Source organism: Salvia miltiorrhiza, chromosome 5 (assembly GCF_028751815.1).
Source record: "Salvia miltiorrhiza cultivar Shanhuang (shh) chromosome 5, IMPLAD_Smil_shh, whole genome shotgun sequence".
NCBI lineage: Eukaryota > Viridiplantae > Streptophyta > Magnoliopsida > Lamiales > Lamiaceae > Salvia > Salvia miltiorrhiza.
Genome location: NC_080391.1, coordinates 18,840,812 through 18,858,909, shown reverse-complemented (window position 1 = coordinate 18,858,909; position 18,098 = coordinate 18,840,812). Strand labels below are relative to the sequence as shown.

General features: G+C 36.8%; 2 protein-coding genes across 3 annotated transcripts; one reads left to right on the top strand and one right to left on the bottom strand.

Annotated features, from left to right (window-relative positions):
- Positions 1-8,874: 8,874 nt before the first annotated feature.
- On the bottom strand, positions 8,875-10,337 carry LOC131025607 (uncharacterized). The gene is made up of 2 exons (XM_057955406.1): positions 9,528-10,337; positions 8,875-9,285 (listed from the first exon to the last, which is right to left on the bottom strand). The coding sequence occupies exons 1-2, from the start codon at positions 10,335-10,337 to the stop codon at positions 8,875-8,877; spliced, it is 1,221 nt and encodes a 406-aa protein (XP_057811389.1).
- Positions 10,338-11,084: 747 nt separating this feature from the next.
- Positions 11,085-16,436, top strand: LOC130986535 (protein TUNICAMYCIN INDUCED 1). 2 transcript variants are annotated; one of them, XM_057909968.1, is made up of 4 exons: positions 11,094-11,429; positions 11,772-12,098; positions 15,403-15,840; positions 15,926-16,436. In XM_057909968.1, exons 1-4 carry the CDS (start codon positions 11,259-11,261, stop codon positions 15,926-15,928), a joined length of 939 nt encoding a protein of 312 aa, XP_057765951.1. In that variant the 5' UTR covers positions 11,094-11,258; the 3' UTR covers positions 15,929-16,436. The 2 variants fall into 2 exon arrangements, with proteins under 2 accessions (XP_057765950.1, XP_057765951.1); XM_057909967.1 differs by having other exon boundaries at positions 11,085-11,429; positions 15,403-16,436.
- The last annotated feature ends 1,662 nt before the right edge of the window (positions 16,437-18,098 follow it).

Here is an 18,098-nt window from a genome sequence, read left to right as displayed (position 1 = left end):
TCTAACGAATGAGCTTGGTATAGTTGAGTATTCATTAAATGGAATTGAATACCAAATATCATTTAGGTATTCAACAACCATGAATAGTGTAGGTTTTCTATATGACATTTTTTGTCTTAGGCAAAGATATCTTTTGTAAAGAATGCACAATGTAGATGCCTTTTGTACTTGAAACAAATTAAAAAATGATGAACCTTTTCCTATTCTAACCGTGTACTCACACTGCCACACAAAGAAAACACACACAAATGCAGCCACACAGAGGCATATACACACGAACAAATGTAGCTACACAGGGCACACACACCAGAACATGTAGCCACACAGGGCACACACCAACCTATGCAGCCACGAATGGCATACACCAACACATGCAACCACACAGGGCCAATAAACACAACAACACAGGGGGGCAACAAATATAAATAAAGCCGCACAGGGCCTATACCAACAAATACAGCCACAAAAAGGCAACATCTCATACATTAAAATGAATCATAGATGTATTCATAACTAAGCACGTAATGAGCATAATTCTATAATCTCAAAACCAATTCTCTATAGCCCAAAGAACTCAAACATGTAATACACGGTAGTGAAAATAGAAATTAAACGAGAATACCTCACCCAAAACAAAGGCGGAAGCAGAATCTTCATCATAGGCTCATAGCTATAATAGCAGGGGATTCATCCACCAAGCCTGGACATACCGGATATGCCTCCAATCCGTGACTACCAACCACATCATCCTATTTTTCCTCACATAGAAATGAAGAATGTAAAAAGTTAGACAAAGAATTCACATGAGTAGGAGATGAAGAAATACACTCAGAATAGTGCTCTTCACAGTGCTTACGAGACAACGAAAGATCGGAGTCCAGGCAGAGGGTTATTCTTGGCCTTGTGTCTACTCACACCTAGCTTCAATCTCTTCCATGCCGATCAACGCGTCTTTGTTGTCCAAGAAAGTGATTGACCAAGGGAAATACACCTCATGCGTTGGCCCCCATAAGGACATTGAGTCTTCAGAGTCCAAAACAAACTCGTCGTTCAGGTAACCCTCCAAATTAGTTTTTATGACGGCAGTTTAAAGGATCGAAAAAAATTACAGTTCAAATTCATGAGTTTTCAGAGAAAGAGACGAGTGTTAAAGGTTCGAGCTAAGAGCTGAGCCTCTGCGACAAAAAGGATAGAGACGAGAGTAGATTGGGCGCCACTAGTGGGATAGCAACGAATGGGGTAGCACCTCCTAATATTAGGGTTTTCAAAGACAACAAGTGCGAAGAACAACGCGAAGAAAGAGAACCGAGTGGAAAGAAAGACATGTTTTAGGTTTAGGGTATATATCGGTAGATTAATGAGTTTGTAATTAAACCTTAATTAGGGCCTAAAATGAAAACAAACCATTATTATTGGGATAACCCAATAAGAAAAATAATTGGGACGAAGGGAGTATCTACCAAATATTACTTAAAACATGTGCTATCTCCCAAGTGATACTATCTTACGGAACAAATGAGGTATTTTGTATGAAAACCTGGTGGAGGAACCAAAAGAAAATGTCCAAGTAAAAGAGTTAAAATGATTTCTGATTTTCTTTGATCTTGAATTCTAATAAAAGAATATGAGATTTAGATATTTTTGGGGTTTGCTTCTCAAGTCCTAATTATTAATAGCTATCCACAAAAACTTCAATTGTCATTTCACTCATAAATCAACAACGGATTTACAAGACCAAAATAAATTGTCGATGCATTCTTCACCATTAAGAATATCTTGCAAAAACATGAGTATCCGACACTAATTGAAAAGCGATTAGTACTTCTTAATTCACAAAATCCACAAAAGTTGAGAACCTTCAATTTTTGCCTCAAAATCTCACTAGAACCTATATATAGGAGTAGGTTCTAGTGAGATTGCTATTTTTTGTGAGACGTGAGAATAATGAATAAGCCAGTATATAGTGTTGAATAACGATAGTAAAAAAATTAGTAAAATTTTTGCTCCCTCTAGAATTCGAACCCAGGTAAAATTTTTCCCCCTCCAGGGATCTCATTGGAACCAAACCCCATATATATATAGGGATGGGCTAGGATAAGAATAGCTCTTAAAATATAAAATACAAACCAACTAAAATGTATGAATTTTATGTAGAACATGTATGAATTCGCTGTGTAAATATATGAATTGCAAGAAATAAAATTTTTGCTATCTGTGGGATTCGAACTCATGACCATGAATTCATCCAACAAGGTGATGAATCAACCGTAGATGTTGATGATCTAAGTGTTTTTACTTTAAGAGATATTAATTTAATGTATCATATGGTTAATATTTTACCTGGAGAGGAATTTTTTTTTACCTGGATTCAAATCCTGGAGGGAGCGCAAATTTTACTACTCCCTCCGTCCCAATATTCAAGTCTCGTATTCCTTTTTGAGCCGTTCCATGTAACTAGTCTCCTTTCCCTTTTTAGCAGTAATTAGGATACAATTAGTTAATTAATTAACACTTCTCTCTCTCTCTATTTGTAACTTTAATCTATCACTATCTCTCTCACTCTCTTTCCCAAATATGTCACTCTCTCTCTTCGCCTTTTCTCTCTCTCGGACGCCTCACCACCACCGTTCATCTTCTCTCTCCCTCGGTGACCGTAGCGACAAGGCCCCTGCCTCGCCGCCCGTTTTCCAGCGACCAGGGCTCTGCCCTCTCCTGGCGACGGTAAGGCGCCTCCGCCTCCCATCTCTCCACCGCCTCCGCCTCTGCCTCCCATCTTCTTGGCCTCTATCTCCACCCCATCTTCTTTCTGCCTCCTCGCCTTCACCACCGTTCCTCTCCACCACCAACGACCTCCCCCTCTTCTCGCCGTTTCCCTTTCCACTATTTCTTCTGTTATCGCCTCCCCCTCCTCCACAGTGGGCGGATTCGCGTCGGCGACTGGCCAAAAGGTGAAGGCGAAGGCGCGGCGGATTCGCAGATCTCTTCACTCGCGACGCAGAGATAAAGGCTAGGGCGCGGCGGCGCGCCTCTTTCCTCGCCATTGCTAGATCTGGGAAGGAGCGACTAAGAGAGGGCGACAACAAAGAGTGACACATAGCTGCAGCGGTGCGACAACGGCGGAAATAATATATGTGTTTTCTCCGACGTGTGTGTTGATGTGTTCTGGGAAGGGATGTGTGTATATTTTGCGATAGAGAAGATGGAGAAAAGATGTGTACGTATTTTGCTAGATTTGGGAAAAGATGTCGGTATTGGTATCTAAGAAGAGGGAGAAGAGATATGTGTGTGGCTCGCGCTGCAGGAGAGACCGCCGGAGAAGAAGGTGGTCTGTGAGAGGGAGAAGAAAGTGGTCCCTACTATTTTTACATCTACTTATATTAAAAGGCATTTTATTAGTCAATTTAATTAAGAAATAAAATAACATTAACTAATACACTAATTATGTGGTCCCTACTACTTTTACATCTACGTTAACCCTTCTAAATACCCGTGCCCAAAAGAAAAGGGGACTTGAATATTGGGATGGAGGGAGTAATTTTTTAAATATCTTTATTCAACATTATACACTGCTTTATTTATCACTATATATATACTATATATATATATACATATATGTATGTATGTATATATATATATGAACGTGATCATGTAGTACTAAGCCTTAGGTAGTACCAAATCTAGATCACACATTTTGTTTATGTGCACACACTAGTAATGCGACACATGACAGATGCCTTCCAACACAAAAAACCGCTTAGGGGTATTAATGTCTCTTAAAAATATGATAGTTTTGCGTTTTGTGCATTTTTTAAAAAAAGTTTTTTAACTTGTTTTTAATATGTGTAACGTTGAACATAAATATGCATAGTGTTGCATACAAATTTCTTTATGACCGACTCAGTGGTTGCCTGAACTTAGTGAGAGCTGCACCAGGTGATTCGGCGGCTGCCCTCGTCAACCTTTTTTTTTTTCTTCTATGGAAGTTTCTTTCTTTCTCCACTGTAAAAAGTGATTCAATAAACATCGAAGAATGATTAATTTGTTCCAAATACCAAATTACTACAATATTTGGTCCGACTATGATTGAGAATGATTGTGAAAGGAAAAGAAGATTATGATGAATTCAATTGTCCTTATAAGAAATATAATTGGCTAGAGCAATCAAGGGAGAGAAGTCTTGTGTTGATCAAAATTGAAGCAGTTACTCATGTGCCTCCCGATTCAATTCCTCTAATAATTTCTTGGATTTCTCAACATCTAGAAGCTTAGAATACATGGTCTTATCCGCCACCAAATCCATCCTGACCATCTTTTCCAATTCGTACGACGACTTGTGACATCGAGAATCTCATCCATCACTTGGAACAGTAGGCGATCAAGTATGTTACACGCCATTGCTCACCGCCTTGATTTTGCATACTATAAACACAATATGCATATAGTTAAATACAAATATGCATAAGTTTGAGATCCATGTGTCATATTTTTAGTATGTCACATGCGCGTTTTTTGCTTGAAATTGTTGTCTTTATTTTATCTCTACGTTTTTTTGGTACTAAAAGGCTCTGCCATGTGTCATATTTTTAGTATGTCATATGCACAAAATGTGGTCTAGATTTGGTACTATATACTATATAAGGACATGTACTATAGAAACCTGACCATATATATAAAGAGTTGATAGTTGATTACACATAAAAAAAATAGTATTAATAAAATTAATAGTTTCATAAAATCAACAATCTAGTTAAATTAAATTGATTTGTAGTTCTTTGAAGGCACACATTAGGTGTTGATGGTGGCGAACAAGAAGCACAAAATGCCTTTTGTGCTCTAAGCTCCAATAATAATTGTAAAATATTTATCATATAAGCAATCAATTGATATATTTTTTCAACTAAAAATTTAACATAATTTTCAAAAACATAATAGTATAGTACCTTTACATACCTTGACTCTATGATTTATTTTTCTTTATTTCGATTAAGTTCTACCCAACTCTTTAGTCGTTTTGACTTTTTCACACCAATTTTCTTCAATCCTTTTGATGAAATATAAGAGATTGTTGGAGAGATCTTCAAATTATTCATATTTTCTTGGCATCTTCTGTTAAACGTATTTCCTTCACTTTCTTGCTCAAATCATACAATTGTTTCATACACCACGGAAAATGTTGATGGGTAAACAGAAGCTTCGGTCCCTAGCCTTATAAGCATGAGGCATTGTTTTCGATTTTGTAGTTAGGATCTTCAACTTCATTGCATCTGTAGTCTTGAACTGCTCCTAGTTTCTCTTTTCCACGTTTTCAAAATATAATACTATGGTAGTATTCCTATGCCATCACATAATTAAATTTCACAACGTGGTAACATATTAATCCAATTATCTCAAATCTTCGACTACTACATGCAGTCATCTTTGTATTAGATACATATGTCAACCTCCATTCTCTATCATAATTGATAAATCCACCGAAATATTGAAATAATTATTTGAGTTTCATCTGTATGCCTTATTTATGCAGCTACAAACAAAACAAACTCATTTTAAAATATATCAAAAACAGATGGAATATATACCCTTGAAAGCTATTGTAGCATATGAGAACTTTCTAAGCTCAATCTGGAAATTTTTTTGCGTGCCTCAAAATACACCTTACCTCACTATACCGCTTCTCATCCACAATATGCTCAAAATTCTTAAAGAATTGTATTATGTTTAAGTTGAGCTTCAAACGATTCTTGATATCGGAATGTTGGCACTCTCACTAAGTTGTGTGCTTCTCATATTAAACGTGAAATCATTCATGTATTAACAAGTCAATTTCTCCATTGCACTATAAATTTGTCTCAACAATGGATTATTTTGGAGATTATGTGTTAATGAGATACTTCAAGCCTCATCAAATTTGGACTCATCCTCAAAGCTATACATACACCTTAAAATTTGTTAAGAAACATCATCCTTCTTTCATCAAGTCTCTAAGTGTTTGATGCCACTTTGCATTAAGTGTTACATGCATAATCCATGAGCTTGCTTGGGCATTAGCTTGTGCAAGGCCTTTGCCATAGCTTGATCTTGGTTTGTGAAGACAATGATGAGTTTTTTTTGCTCGTGTGTTGCTAAAAAAGTTTCGAATAACCATTTAAATGACATTGTTGTTTCATAATACAAAAGTGATGAGCCAAAAATCACAGCTTTTCTATGATGGTTGAAACCTGAAACTGTTGCAAGCAATCTATTTACACGATTCGTGCAATATGTGGTATCTAATGACACAACATCACCAAAATATTCATAGTCAATCAATATTCTTGCATCTGCCCGAAACACAAATCATCTGTTCCTCCATATCCATCTAATTAGCATGATAAAATGACAAGGATCATTGACTTTCTGAAACTATTGTTGGCTGTACAAATAGTACTAATTTCCTTATTTTTACTCACAAATTCTGAAAAGTTAACCATTTGGCGGCATTTGTGACTCACAGATGTTGTCTCATTACACATGTGGGAGAAATTTATCACCATTTTAGCTTTAGCGTCCACAATCCCACATAATGCTATTCTACATCAAATATAAATGCACAAAATTGAAAAAAAAAAAAAATGAATGTTCTCACCAATTTAAAGTAATATGCAAACTAGATCCACATCATCATGTGAATCACGGGTTCAACCACCCTCTGTGTCAAGTTTTGAGGCTTGTCCTCTGTCTCGGATACCACCGTCCATCCAACTTATGCACCACGTCGTGGAGATAGCGAATCTTCTACAACAAAATCGCTTATATCCTCACTGATTTCAAATTCTCAAATGAGGGGTTCAGATTCAGAGGATGTGGGTAAGGGAAAAGAGGTTGCCCTCATTTTCATCACAATGGAGTTGAGATCTAAGGTTTCACAAGGAGGGTTGCGGATTTGCAGAGAGAGATATTGATAATTTTGGACTTAAAAATTAAGGGGTATATGGGGTTAAGTGTAGTTATTAATAAGTTAATTATTACTCCCTCCGTCCCTGAAATAAGTTCTTCTTTTTCCATTTTGGGACGTCCCCCAAATAAGTTCCTCTTTCTTTCTTTCTATTTTTGGACAACTACCCCACCACTAATATACTTTATTTATTCTTACTTTTCACTTTTTCACCACTGTATAACACTTTTTCACCTTTTCACCACTCTCAATACTAATTATAACATATTTTTCTCCACTATCAATACACTTTATCATTTTTTTTAAAACCCGTGCCGTCCCAAAGATGAACTTATTTTGGGGACGGAGGGAGTATTATTTTAAGAATAGGTCCGAAATAATAGGATAGATTAAAATGGAAAATATGTCACAACTAGCAAGACAAATGGAATACTCCCTCCGTCCATGATTCAGTGCCCTGTTTGGCCTTTAAAAAGTGTCCACAATTGAATGCCCTGTTTTGCTTTTTGTACCCTTTTACCATCCCTCTTTATTTAAAATTGCTACCCTTTGCCATTTATTACCCCACCCCTTATTGTTCAATTAGTTAATTAAATCATCATTAACTCTAATTACTCTCTCCCTATTTGCTTGTTTGCAATCTTATTTTCTGGCCTCTTCATTCATTCGAACCCTAGCGCCGCTTCATCTCTCTCACTCTCCATTCTGAAAACCCTAGCGCCGCTTCCTCTCTCTCTCTCTCCCGATTTTGTGGCCTCTCCATTCATGAATCCACCTCCATCCAAATCTCCTCCATCTTCATCGATGGAGGGCATTTTTATGGATTCTTTGGAGGGATTTGTGTTGCGGGAGACGTTTGTGCCAGAAACTGAATTTCCTCTTCTCGATCTCTCTGAATCGGTTGAATTCGTGCCTGAAACCGAAGCAGCGCCGTGGTTGCTGCCGGAATCCGTAGCGGCGCGCCTCCCTCTCTCTGAATTGGTTGAATTCGTGCCTGAAACTGAAACTGGGTCGAAGTCGGAGTCGTCGTTGCTCCCTGTCACCGGATCGGAGTCGTCGCCACCGGAATCCGAAGCGGCGCCATGGATGCTGCCGGGAACCGAGGCAACCTCCCTCCCTCACTCTGAATCGGAGCAGATTTTACCTCCTTACGATTGCGGACCATGGTTGCTACCGAAAACTGAGCCGGCGGCCCTCTCTCTCTCACCATCGCCGGAACCTCTCTCTGAACCGTCGGAATACGATTCCGATGGCTTCCATCTCTCTGAACAAATTAGAAGAGAGAAGGAAAAGGCCAAGCGAATTGCAGCCCTCCGAGAATCTTTCAGATGCGATCGGGAAGAGGCACAACGAATCGCCGAAATCAGAGAGTCTTTCAGACGTGATCGGGAAGAGGCCGAGCGATTAAGGTGATTTCGTTCTGTGATTGTTGTTTTCTTTGGTGGGGATTGGCTGGTGATGCCTTGTTATGCTCTGTTGTTGTGCTTTGGTGGGGATTGGCTGGTGATGCCTTGTTATGCTCTGTTGTTGTGTCTTTGCTGCCGATTGCATGTTCTGCTGTATTGGTGTTGTCTTTGTGTATCTAAGGTGCCAATTTGTGTATCTAAGGTGGTGCCAATTTGTGTATCTAAGGTGCCAATTTGTGTATCTAAGGTGCTGCCAATTTGTGTATCTTTGGTGGGAAGCTGACCCTGTGATGCCTTCTTATCTGTGTATCTATGTGTATCTATGAGTAAGCTGACCCTGTGATGACTTTATAGTCTGAGGGTTGTTTGTATTCAGCCATCAATTCACTATTGGAGGTTGAATATAAACAAAATTATGCAGTCAATGATGCTAAAGAAATGGCAGAGACTAATATGCTTACAAAAAAATGATTTACATTACAAACACATCAAAAGATTGTTCATTGTGTTTGTATGTGTAAACCCTGCCCTAATCTATACAGTATATTCAGTGATGTCTACCTGCTCCAGCCCTTCTATGACTGCTCCAATGTTGTAAATTTCTCCCTCTGCACTTGCATCCAACTCCAGAAACTGTAGTGTATCCCTTACAAGTGTTTCTTCAACTTGAATGCAATCTGGTAACAACCCCAGTCTTGAGAGTCTTTCTTTGTTCATGTGTGGAATTTTGTAGTCATTTCCTCCCCTTGCCTTGATGATTTCATGGTAACAACTTTGCAAAGTAATGAACACATGGTTTAGCTTCTCTGGTGGGTATTCATCATATGCATCTTTAACATTCTTGAGTAACTCTTCCACATTCCCTGCTGGTTTTTGATCCTTCAATGTCTGTATTGCTTTGAAAAACCCTAGGTCATTGACATTTGTATCCGGTGAATTAGCAGGCTAGCATACTAGTTGGAATTTAAAACCATCAGTATTTGCAACCGCTAAAAAGTCTGGATCATTGGGTTTTATGTGGGGTTTTGCATTGTCTTGTTGGATATATATGTGCTTGTTTGCTCCCACTGGCCACTTAGCTTTAAAGATAGGTATCATCTGCCAAAAGGTAATAAAAAAGGCTAAATGATGAAACTTTAACAGTTTCTGATAGCAGACAGTAATAAAAAGAAAAAGTAACAGCTGACCTCTCTTAAAAGACAACATTTCATCACTTCCTTAGTAATTGCTGTGATTGGCTTCACTTCCATGGTACCTTTCATTCTGTTTTTTGAATTCCGTTGTGCTGCCTCCATGGTTGTGAAAGGAAATATCCCAAACTTTCCATCAAATATGCATCTGCCATCTAGGCCAAATATTGGTCGGGCAACGGCACACATAAACATAATCTTTTCAATGTACCTCTTTGATTTGCATGTACGATATGGTTCCCCTTCATCCGGCACCAGGTAATACCTATCATTGGTTTTGGTACGGTAAAACCACTTCTCATCGATGTGAATGGTGTTGTACATTGTTTGGAACTTTATAAAACCATCTTCACTTATTGAACTAAGCTGATTTAGGCTCCACTTCAGTCTTGACAGCCTGTTTTGTGGGGTAAGAAAGGGTTTTATTGCATTTGTGTGTGGTTTAAGCTTTTTCTCCTTCACCCACTTGTGAATCAAAGATTTTGACACACCTAGGTTTGTAGACATGACTCTCATTGATGACCTTTGAAGCACATAAAGATTCTTGATTTTTTCAACATCTACTTGCATCTTGTTTTTGTATGAACTACCTTTTCTAATGGATTTTACTTGTACAGGTACACCACAAGCTCTTTGCTTTGACACTTGGCTCCAAATCCTCCAAATTGTCTTCAAATCGACTTTGAAGAGGGTTGCTGCCTCTTTTTTGGCACCAAATTTGAGCTTCCCTCCAAGGCTATGCTCAAGAAGCCACTGTGCTAACTTATTTCTTTCATCATCCTCGATTCTAGCTCTATGTATGACCATTTTTTGTGGTCTGACCCTGTGATGACTTTATAGTCTGAGGGTTTTTTGTTTTGCAAGAATTGAATGCTCCAAGCAAATTGTGGCTGCATTTATAGGCTTTTGTACTTAGTTCACTGTTCATTTTTTCCCTCCAAACTTTCGGAGGGACCATTTTCGGTTCTCTCTTTTGGCACCACCACTGTATTGTCAGTCTTTGTCAATAAAATTCATTTTGCCTCCATTCTTTGTTTGCTACCCTTTTATTGTGAAGTTATTTATGCTTTTTCCATTAATTGAAATAAGGAAAGAAACTGAAAATTTTAAACTGAAAAAAATTAAATTTAATAATCTGAAAAATGAAATTTAATAAACTGAAAATTTTAAACTGAAAAAAAATTAAATTTAATAATCTGAAAAATGAAATTTAATAAACTGAAAATTTTAAATTAAAAAAATAAATTCAAATGGTGCTAAAAATAAATTCATAAATTAAAAACACTCTTTTAACACAAAATTAGTAAAAGTATCTCATCTCTTAATCACTACCCTTATACTTTATCCACATCACCTTTTTCAACTTTTCTTAAGCTCCGTGCCCACACCCAAATGGGGCACTGAATTGTAGACGAAGGGAGTAATATGTAACTTTTAACTCTTAGGAAAAGTACGTAAAGAGTCTACTGTGGCGCGATATTTAAATTTTTTTATTTAATACTGTTAATTTATCAAAAAAAATAAAAAATACTCGCATTCACATATAGCCCAATCATCATCATCAACATAATCTTTTCACGGAGTTTGTGCTTTTCTAGTACTCCTCGGTGCCCAAACTGCAGATTATTAACAACCGTCGTTGCCGACAGTCGCCTGCCATCATCTGTCATCAGTAAACACTGAATAATTTTTGAATCGACATTCTGTTACGGCTCAGATAAAAATTCGATGATTGCCCAAAATTCAACGCCATTTTTGCTGACAATTTTCCTTTCCCTTGTGTTGATACACTCGGCAATCATTCCGCCGCGGCCTTTCAACCTTTCCCACTTTCTCTATCCAAAAGTCACGGCCTTCACTGAATCGGACATTCCTCTCCAGCCGCCGCAGTTTTTACAGGTTGATTTGCAATCTTGAAATTGACTTCAATATTTGACGACGCTAATAATTGCTTTTCTGCTTGTTGTTTCATTTGGTGTGCTATTTCGTGAGTTTTCATTGCTTTTAACGTAAAAAAAGGTTTTTAAACAGTTGAGTTAAGGTTAGAGTTTGTTGATCAAGAATTGTTTTTGCTACTTTGTGGGTGTTGAAGAATTTGATCATAAATTACGTGAAAATTTGTGTGAAGGAGAAATCTGGTAACTGAACTAGTTGGCTAGTAGCGTGATTGAGCTTAGCTATGAGTGGTAATCAAATTACTGTTATATTTATCTTCTTAATTGTTTTTGGGATCTAATTCAGGGTGTTTTGGATTCGATTGCTAAGAAAGAGAAATGGGCTTTGGAGGACTTTTGGGTTTCAGAATTGGATGTAAAGAAAGCTAAGTACAAGACAGTGCAAAGATATGACTTTCGGGTTCGTGTTGGGAAGATTGAAGTTGCGCTTAAGATGCATGATGAAACGTCTGAATGGAAGAAATTGGGTGGATCAAGAGAAAATGAGTTATTAAACTTTGAGGCGTTGGCCAGGAGAATTGGTTCTACGGCTGTAATTGACAGCTTTAAAGCTGAAGGCCCTTTGGAGTTGATGGTTATAGGAGAAGATGATCGGCTGTCTCTTGAGTTACCGGTATGTATATGTTCGACCTTGTTTTTGTGATCTTTCAAACTTGTATGTAGGCTAATGGCTATACATTTTCAAATTGACTTGGATGCAGTTTGCTAATGAAAGAATACTGTATATGAAATTAATGGGTTATAATTGGCGATAATGAAGGAAAAGAGGAATTACTAATTAGACATGGAGATGAAGCAGATGCTGTATGTAGGTTAAATGTGCTCCACAATAACAGGAACAAATATTAATGTCCCAAATATGGAGAAGGGGCCTTATTATTGCTTGAAGATAGTTACTTTTTGATTTGTGTGTTATGATTATATCCTTTTTGTGAGGCTTCAGTCCTAGCAATCCATTTTATAGTATATCTAAGTGTGAGTAAAGGCCACTACTATGAACTTTCATGGGGCTTGTTCGGTTGTTGCTAGACTCTACTAATCTAGGTGACTGTTAATTTTGGCACTTTTGTTCTAAGGGTATTTCATAAGTATGTGTTGTGTATAAGGCAGCGGCTGTTTAGTTTTCCTGCATTCCTAAAAAGGTAGTCTAATGAAAATTGTAGTATACTAGTATCCATTTGGGACGAAGCAAAACCTCGTCTGCATAATGTAATGTATCTCTTGACTCTAGGCTACTAATGTTTAGACACAATCTTCTTAGGCCAGGAAATAGCTTCCTTATTTCTCTTCTCAAAATTTCTACGAGTAGCTGATTGGCTGTTTCCTGAGGAACTAAATGTGAGTGCAAGACCCTCTGTGCTATAGTTCTGTATACTGAGATTGGATCCTGCCATATTGTGCCGAGTTCCTAAAATGAGTTGTGTTCCAGTGATGCTGCACGGAGATGTTACACATACAAAATGTGAATGATAATTATATTTATTAATGAGAGTTAATTCACTTTCTTAAGGTTTAATAAATATTAGAGAAGATAAAAGAGAATTATTTGTGCCTTATTTCTATGTTTTACAGTATTATTAAGTAAGAAACAGAAAGTACCTAACCAATCCAAAAGAAGAAATTTATGAGAAAAGAGTTTACCGGGCACCTACAAAGAAATGTTGCTTCAAAACTACACACAAGGAATTAATATGATTCTAATAAAATATTCTCTTACATCTTTAATCATAAGTTCTAAATTTTAATTTGTTGTATTATTGAAAATTCATAGGGTTTCAGCATTTAGAAATTAGAGGTTGTTGGCAATTAGCCATATGTGCACTTGAAAAGAAATTTCAAGATGGCTATGGGAAAAAATAAAGTTAATTTTTTTTAAGAAAAACTGATGATTCTAGAATTTGATTAATTTTTTTTTCTTGAATGCTTAACAAAGAGTAGACAAATAAAAAAATAAAAAAATGTTATTATTGCAAGGTTTTAATGTATATATAGTAAATGGATGAGAGTTATACACCTATACATCTAGATAATTGAGGATGAGAAAATGTAATCCTTTTTTTTATTGTGAATATGTTAGATAAAGAGTAAGAGGAACCAAGTAATATCTTTTTTCTTTAATTATCTTTTTGTGAAATATATTGTTATAACTATGATTTTTTGATAGGATAAAAGTCCCTCCATCAAGAAAATAAAAAAGAAAATAAAAAGTGCACTAGAACTTGAAATAAGAGCACCTTAATGTAGCACAAGCACGTTTGGAAACCTAGCACAGATGTTCCATTGTCAACGAACAAGATGGAATTCCTTATTCGTCTTCAATGTCTTGGGTAAAACCATATTTCAGCTAGCATAATATGGATGAAGCCACAAAATCGGAGTTTTCCCTGGTGGCCACATTTGTTGGGTGCTAGGGGTGATGTCGAGCAATTAACTTATGAGTTGCTACGCTAGTATGTGCATGGCAAATCCATTATGTCCCATACAGTGCATGTTTATGTGTTATGGTGCTTCGGGGTGTTTTTCAACATGCTGCGTGCGTGAATATATTCATGTTCTTATATGTTCTAATGAAGCCACAAATGTTTTTGATGCCATGAATCTAGGCTCACAAAATCGCACATGGAATTCAATCTACACAAGAAACTTGAGTCAGCTTTGCTCATTTTTCTAAGTTTGGTTTAGGTTTGGAGTGCCTAGTGCAAAATCTAGTTTGCTCCAAGTGGATAGAAAAACTGGCCATTCTTGGTTGTTCTAGTTCTAGTGCCTTCCATGGGTAGAATCTCCGTGCCAAAGAAGCCTCCACCCTCGTGCCACCACCACCTGTCCGCTTCCACCTTACTTCCAGCCTGAACAGAGCAGCATCCGTGTTCGTTGCCGACCGTGAGACATCTTTGGAGATCATTAGGACAGCATCTAGCTGTAGGCCTTGCAAGAGGATTTCTATTTCATTCTGTTTGTTGCTTTCCCTTTCTCAATCACTTTTACTCTATCATCTACATAGTTGTCCTAGCAAAAGTTAGCAGAAGTTTTGCGAATTCTTAATTTGCGAATTCTTAATTTTGAAGATTGAAAATTCCCGCCAAAATTTTGGAAATATTGTAATAAGCAATGTAGTTTAACCTTACACAAATAATATAGGGCGTCGTCTTAAGTGTGTACCACTTGGAAATTTGATCGTGACCTGATGGTATTCACCTGAAAATTTTGGGGGTGTAGTAATGGCAAAATCATTGAAGTTGGTGTTGCAGTTGAAACCATGACTAAGTCATGTTGTAGTTACAAACTGACCCTAAAGGTTATATGACTTTTAAGATCTTATTTGTGTCTTTTAGGATAGTCAAGGTTGGACTGTTCTTGAGCCCGTAGGAATTATGTATTGTTTAGATGTAATGAAAATAGTCAATTAGGGTAAGGACATTAGTATTGGATTTGGTATAATTTCTGGGCAGGTTGAGTGCCTGATCGGATTATTCTGGACTTCTTCCTTGTTTTGCTGTTCCTTTTGAACAATTGTTTAGTTTCCCCTTTTTAAATAATTTCATCGTTGAGTTCCTTGCTGATTTGTGGCAATCCTCGAGTTTATCAAAATCTGACAGGTGATGACTGAGTAGACAACTTTTTGATTCAAAAACTTAACTCAATTTTCCTACTTGACTAGTTTGTAGCTTCTCCCAGAATTAGTTTCTTACAAACTCTTTGGGTGGATTATTGCCTCTCTATATAAATCCTCAATTATGTTTTTTGTAGCACTACATAAATTTTGCCTCTCCATCTTTGAGATTTTCAGAGGAGAAGCCCTCTGAATTTGTTCTCATACTTGAGGTGCTGAAGTTGTTCATGAGTTTTATTTGATAATTGTATGAAAAAATTAGTCATACGTTGTTTAGTGACAGTGGGTTTTCTTGGCTTCATTTCAGTTGAACAGTTCACACTTTGGTTTGCAGCGGATATCAGTTGGGAAAGGGATAAGCGTAGAAGTGAAAGGCGCTGAAGAAATTTCTGTATTCCATCCTTCTGATTATCAATTTCTGTATCGTATGTTCAGTTATAGGAGATGGAGTGGCTTAGGATCAATATGGCCTGCTTTATGCACGAGATTACTTCCAATACGTATTATAGGGTCTGCATCCGTGACTGCCTACAGGAGCAAAAGACCAGGTGCACTTATTCAGACTTCTTCTCGTTCCACAGATGCGATTAAATTGTTGCCGGAGAGGTGTTATGTCGGGCCAAACTATGATAAACTGATGCATCTGCCTTACCCTTTGAGCACCAGAATAGCATTGTTAAAAAGAGTTTTGAAGAACTTCCTGAATGAGACGGACAATCCAAATGCTGCTATGGGGTCTCTAAAGGTAAGAATCAGCGCGTTTCCCATGTATCGCTTCCCGTTGGAATTGAGAAGGAATATCAGAACTGATGATTCTTACTGGAGTACAGTAGCTGAGTGGAGAACGAGGCCTGCTTCCGAGCGCGTGCAGCTTGAAGTTATGGCAAGAATTGAAGGTGAAGTTCTGAAGCCCCTAGTGATCAAGAAGGTCAGACCTCTCGTTAATACCGATTCATTTTCTTGGAGTAGTTTATCATCGAATCTCTCGTTCACCAAGTTGCCCCCTCTGCTCGTCCCTCCTGAGTCGTTAACTCTCGATGTGAAATGGTAGGAGAACTCGTACTGACACGTATCGAGCTTTCGCTCATCCCTTCCAAGCTATTAACCCGGGATGTCAAACGGCAGGAAACTTCTGACAGTCTTTTGTAAAGCTCAGCAGGTATGGTTCACAGTTGGAGCCTTTTCTTGTACCTCTGTGTATCATAAAGGTTTTCGTCTAATTAGGCATAATGTTGTACACAACCCACTGTAAGATTGTAACTTGAAATCATAGAAGGAAACAATGAATTAGTTGTGTAACTAAAAGATTTATTAAGATTTCTTTTGCACTTTAGATACAAAGAAGTTATTTAGATGATTTAAAAAAAATATATTCATTTTCTATTGTGATCAAATCAGTTCATTTTCAAGATCCACAACTTGCTGTCATGTATGCCTTATAATTGCTGCGTGATTTTTTTAAATTTTGCTTGTTGCTGGGAACTAAGGCATGGAACCGAGAATCTACATGTTTAATTATCTTGAAACTTAACGGGATAATTGCGCTTAAATACACAAACTTTTATTCAATTTTAATTTTGCACATGATTACATCTAAGATATATATACTTTCAATTTTTTAATTTTTCACATGATTATAATTTTCGATAAATTAAAATCGTTTTGACTAGTTGAAGTGATAATAAATTAATGATATCATGATTAGTTAAAGTAGTGTAGACATTCAATTATAACGTTCATATGATCACTAATTTAAGGGCAATTGATAATCGTACGGAAAAATATCAAAATGGTTGAATATTTTGTATATTTAAAGATAATTTTTCGCACTAGTGTATAACTAAAATTAGATGATTTTTTTTATTTAAGCGCAATTATCCAAACTTAAATTACGTCAATGATTGTAGAGCTGCCAGAATTGACCAATCATCTAAAGAATTTGGTTGGTGTTGGGTGTAAGCCCAATACCTATAAGTTCCTCATTTATTTTTTCGAAGTGCAAACACCTGCACTGGAGTTCACGGTTTTGGTTTCGATTTAAATCAGATCGAAATTGCAGATTTCACAGTTTTGAAAATTGGAATCGAAATTGGCCGTGAAGGATGTTTAGACTGTTCATGGTTCGAATCGTGAATGGACAATTTCGAGCTAATTCTGAACTGATGGTTCACGACTCCAAACCGTTCAAACCGTTCTCTTTTTTCCTATATTTTTTCTATATTTTTGAATTGTTGGCTTGAAATTCATAAAATGTACATAAAAATAATGAAACAATGAGTTAATTACAATTTACAATGAGTTTATTACAAATTGTATTACAGAGTTACAACTTATCAATTACATAGACCAATTACAACTTGAAATTATAACTTCAAAAAAGATAGAAAAAATTCACAACTTATAATTGGGAGAGGAAATTTCTTAGAATTCAATAGAGAGATAGAGAAGAGTAGTAGAAAATGTGTGAGGAAATGGGTTGGAAGGAGGGGATATTTATAGTAGAAAATTAAAGAAATGTGAAATTTGAACTTTGAAAATTTTGGGGAAATTTGCCAATTCGTATGGTTCAGACCATTCGGATTCGAATTTTTGTAAACAATTCGTACGATTCCAATTCAAAACCGTGGAATAGCCAATTCAAAAAAACTGAAATAGAAATGGGTTCGAATGGAGGTAATTGCAGTTCCGATTCTAAAACCGTGGACAACAGTTTCAGATCCGAACCGGTTCAATGGTTTTGATTCGGTTTGGCAACCTCTACATAGAGTAAATCAAATAGGAGAAAGGTAGGGGTTCATTGATATTTAAATTGAAACTCACCTCAATCAAATAAGCACATAAAAACACAATTTTTCCTAGGACAATCACACATGCAATTAGTTTAGAGGCATTTGCAAAAATGCCCTTTTCTTATAAACACTTGTAAAAATGTCCTTTTTCATAAGTGAAAAAGGGCATTTTTACAAGTGTTTATAAGAAAAGGGCATTTTTGCCTATTAACAC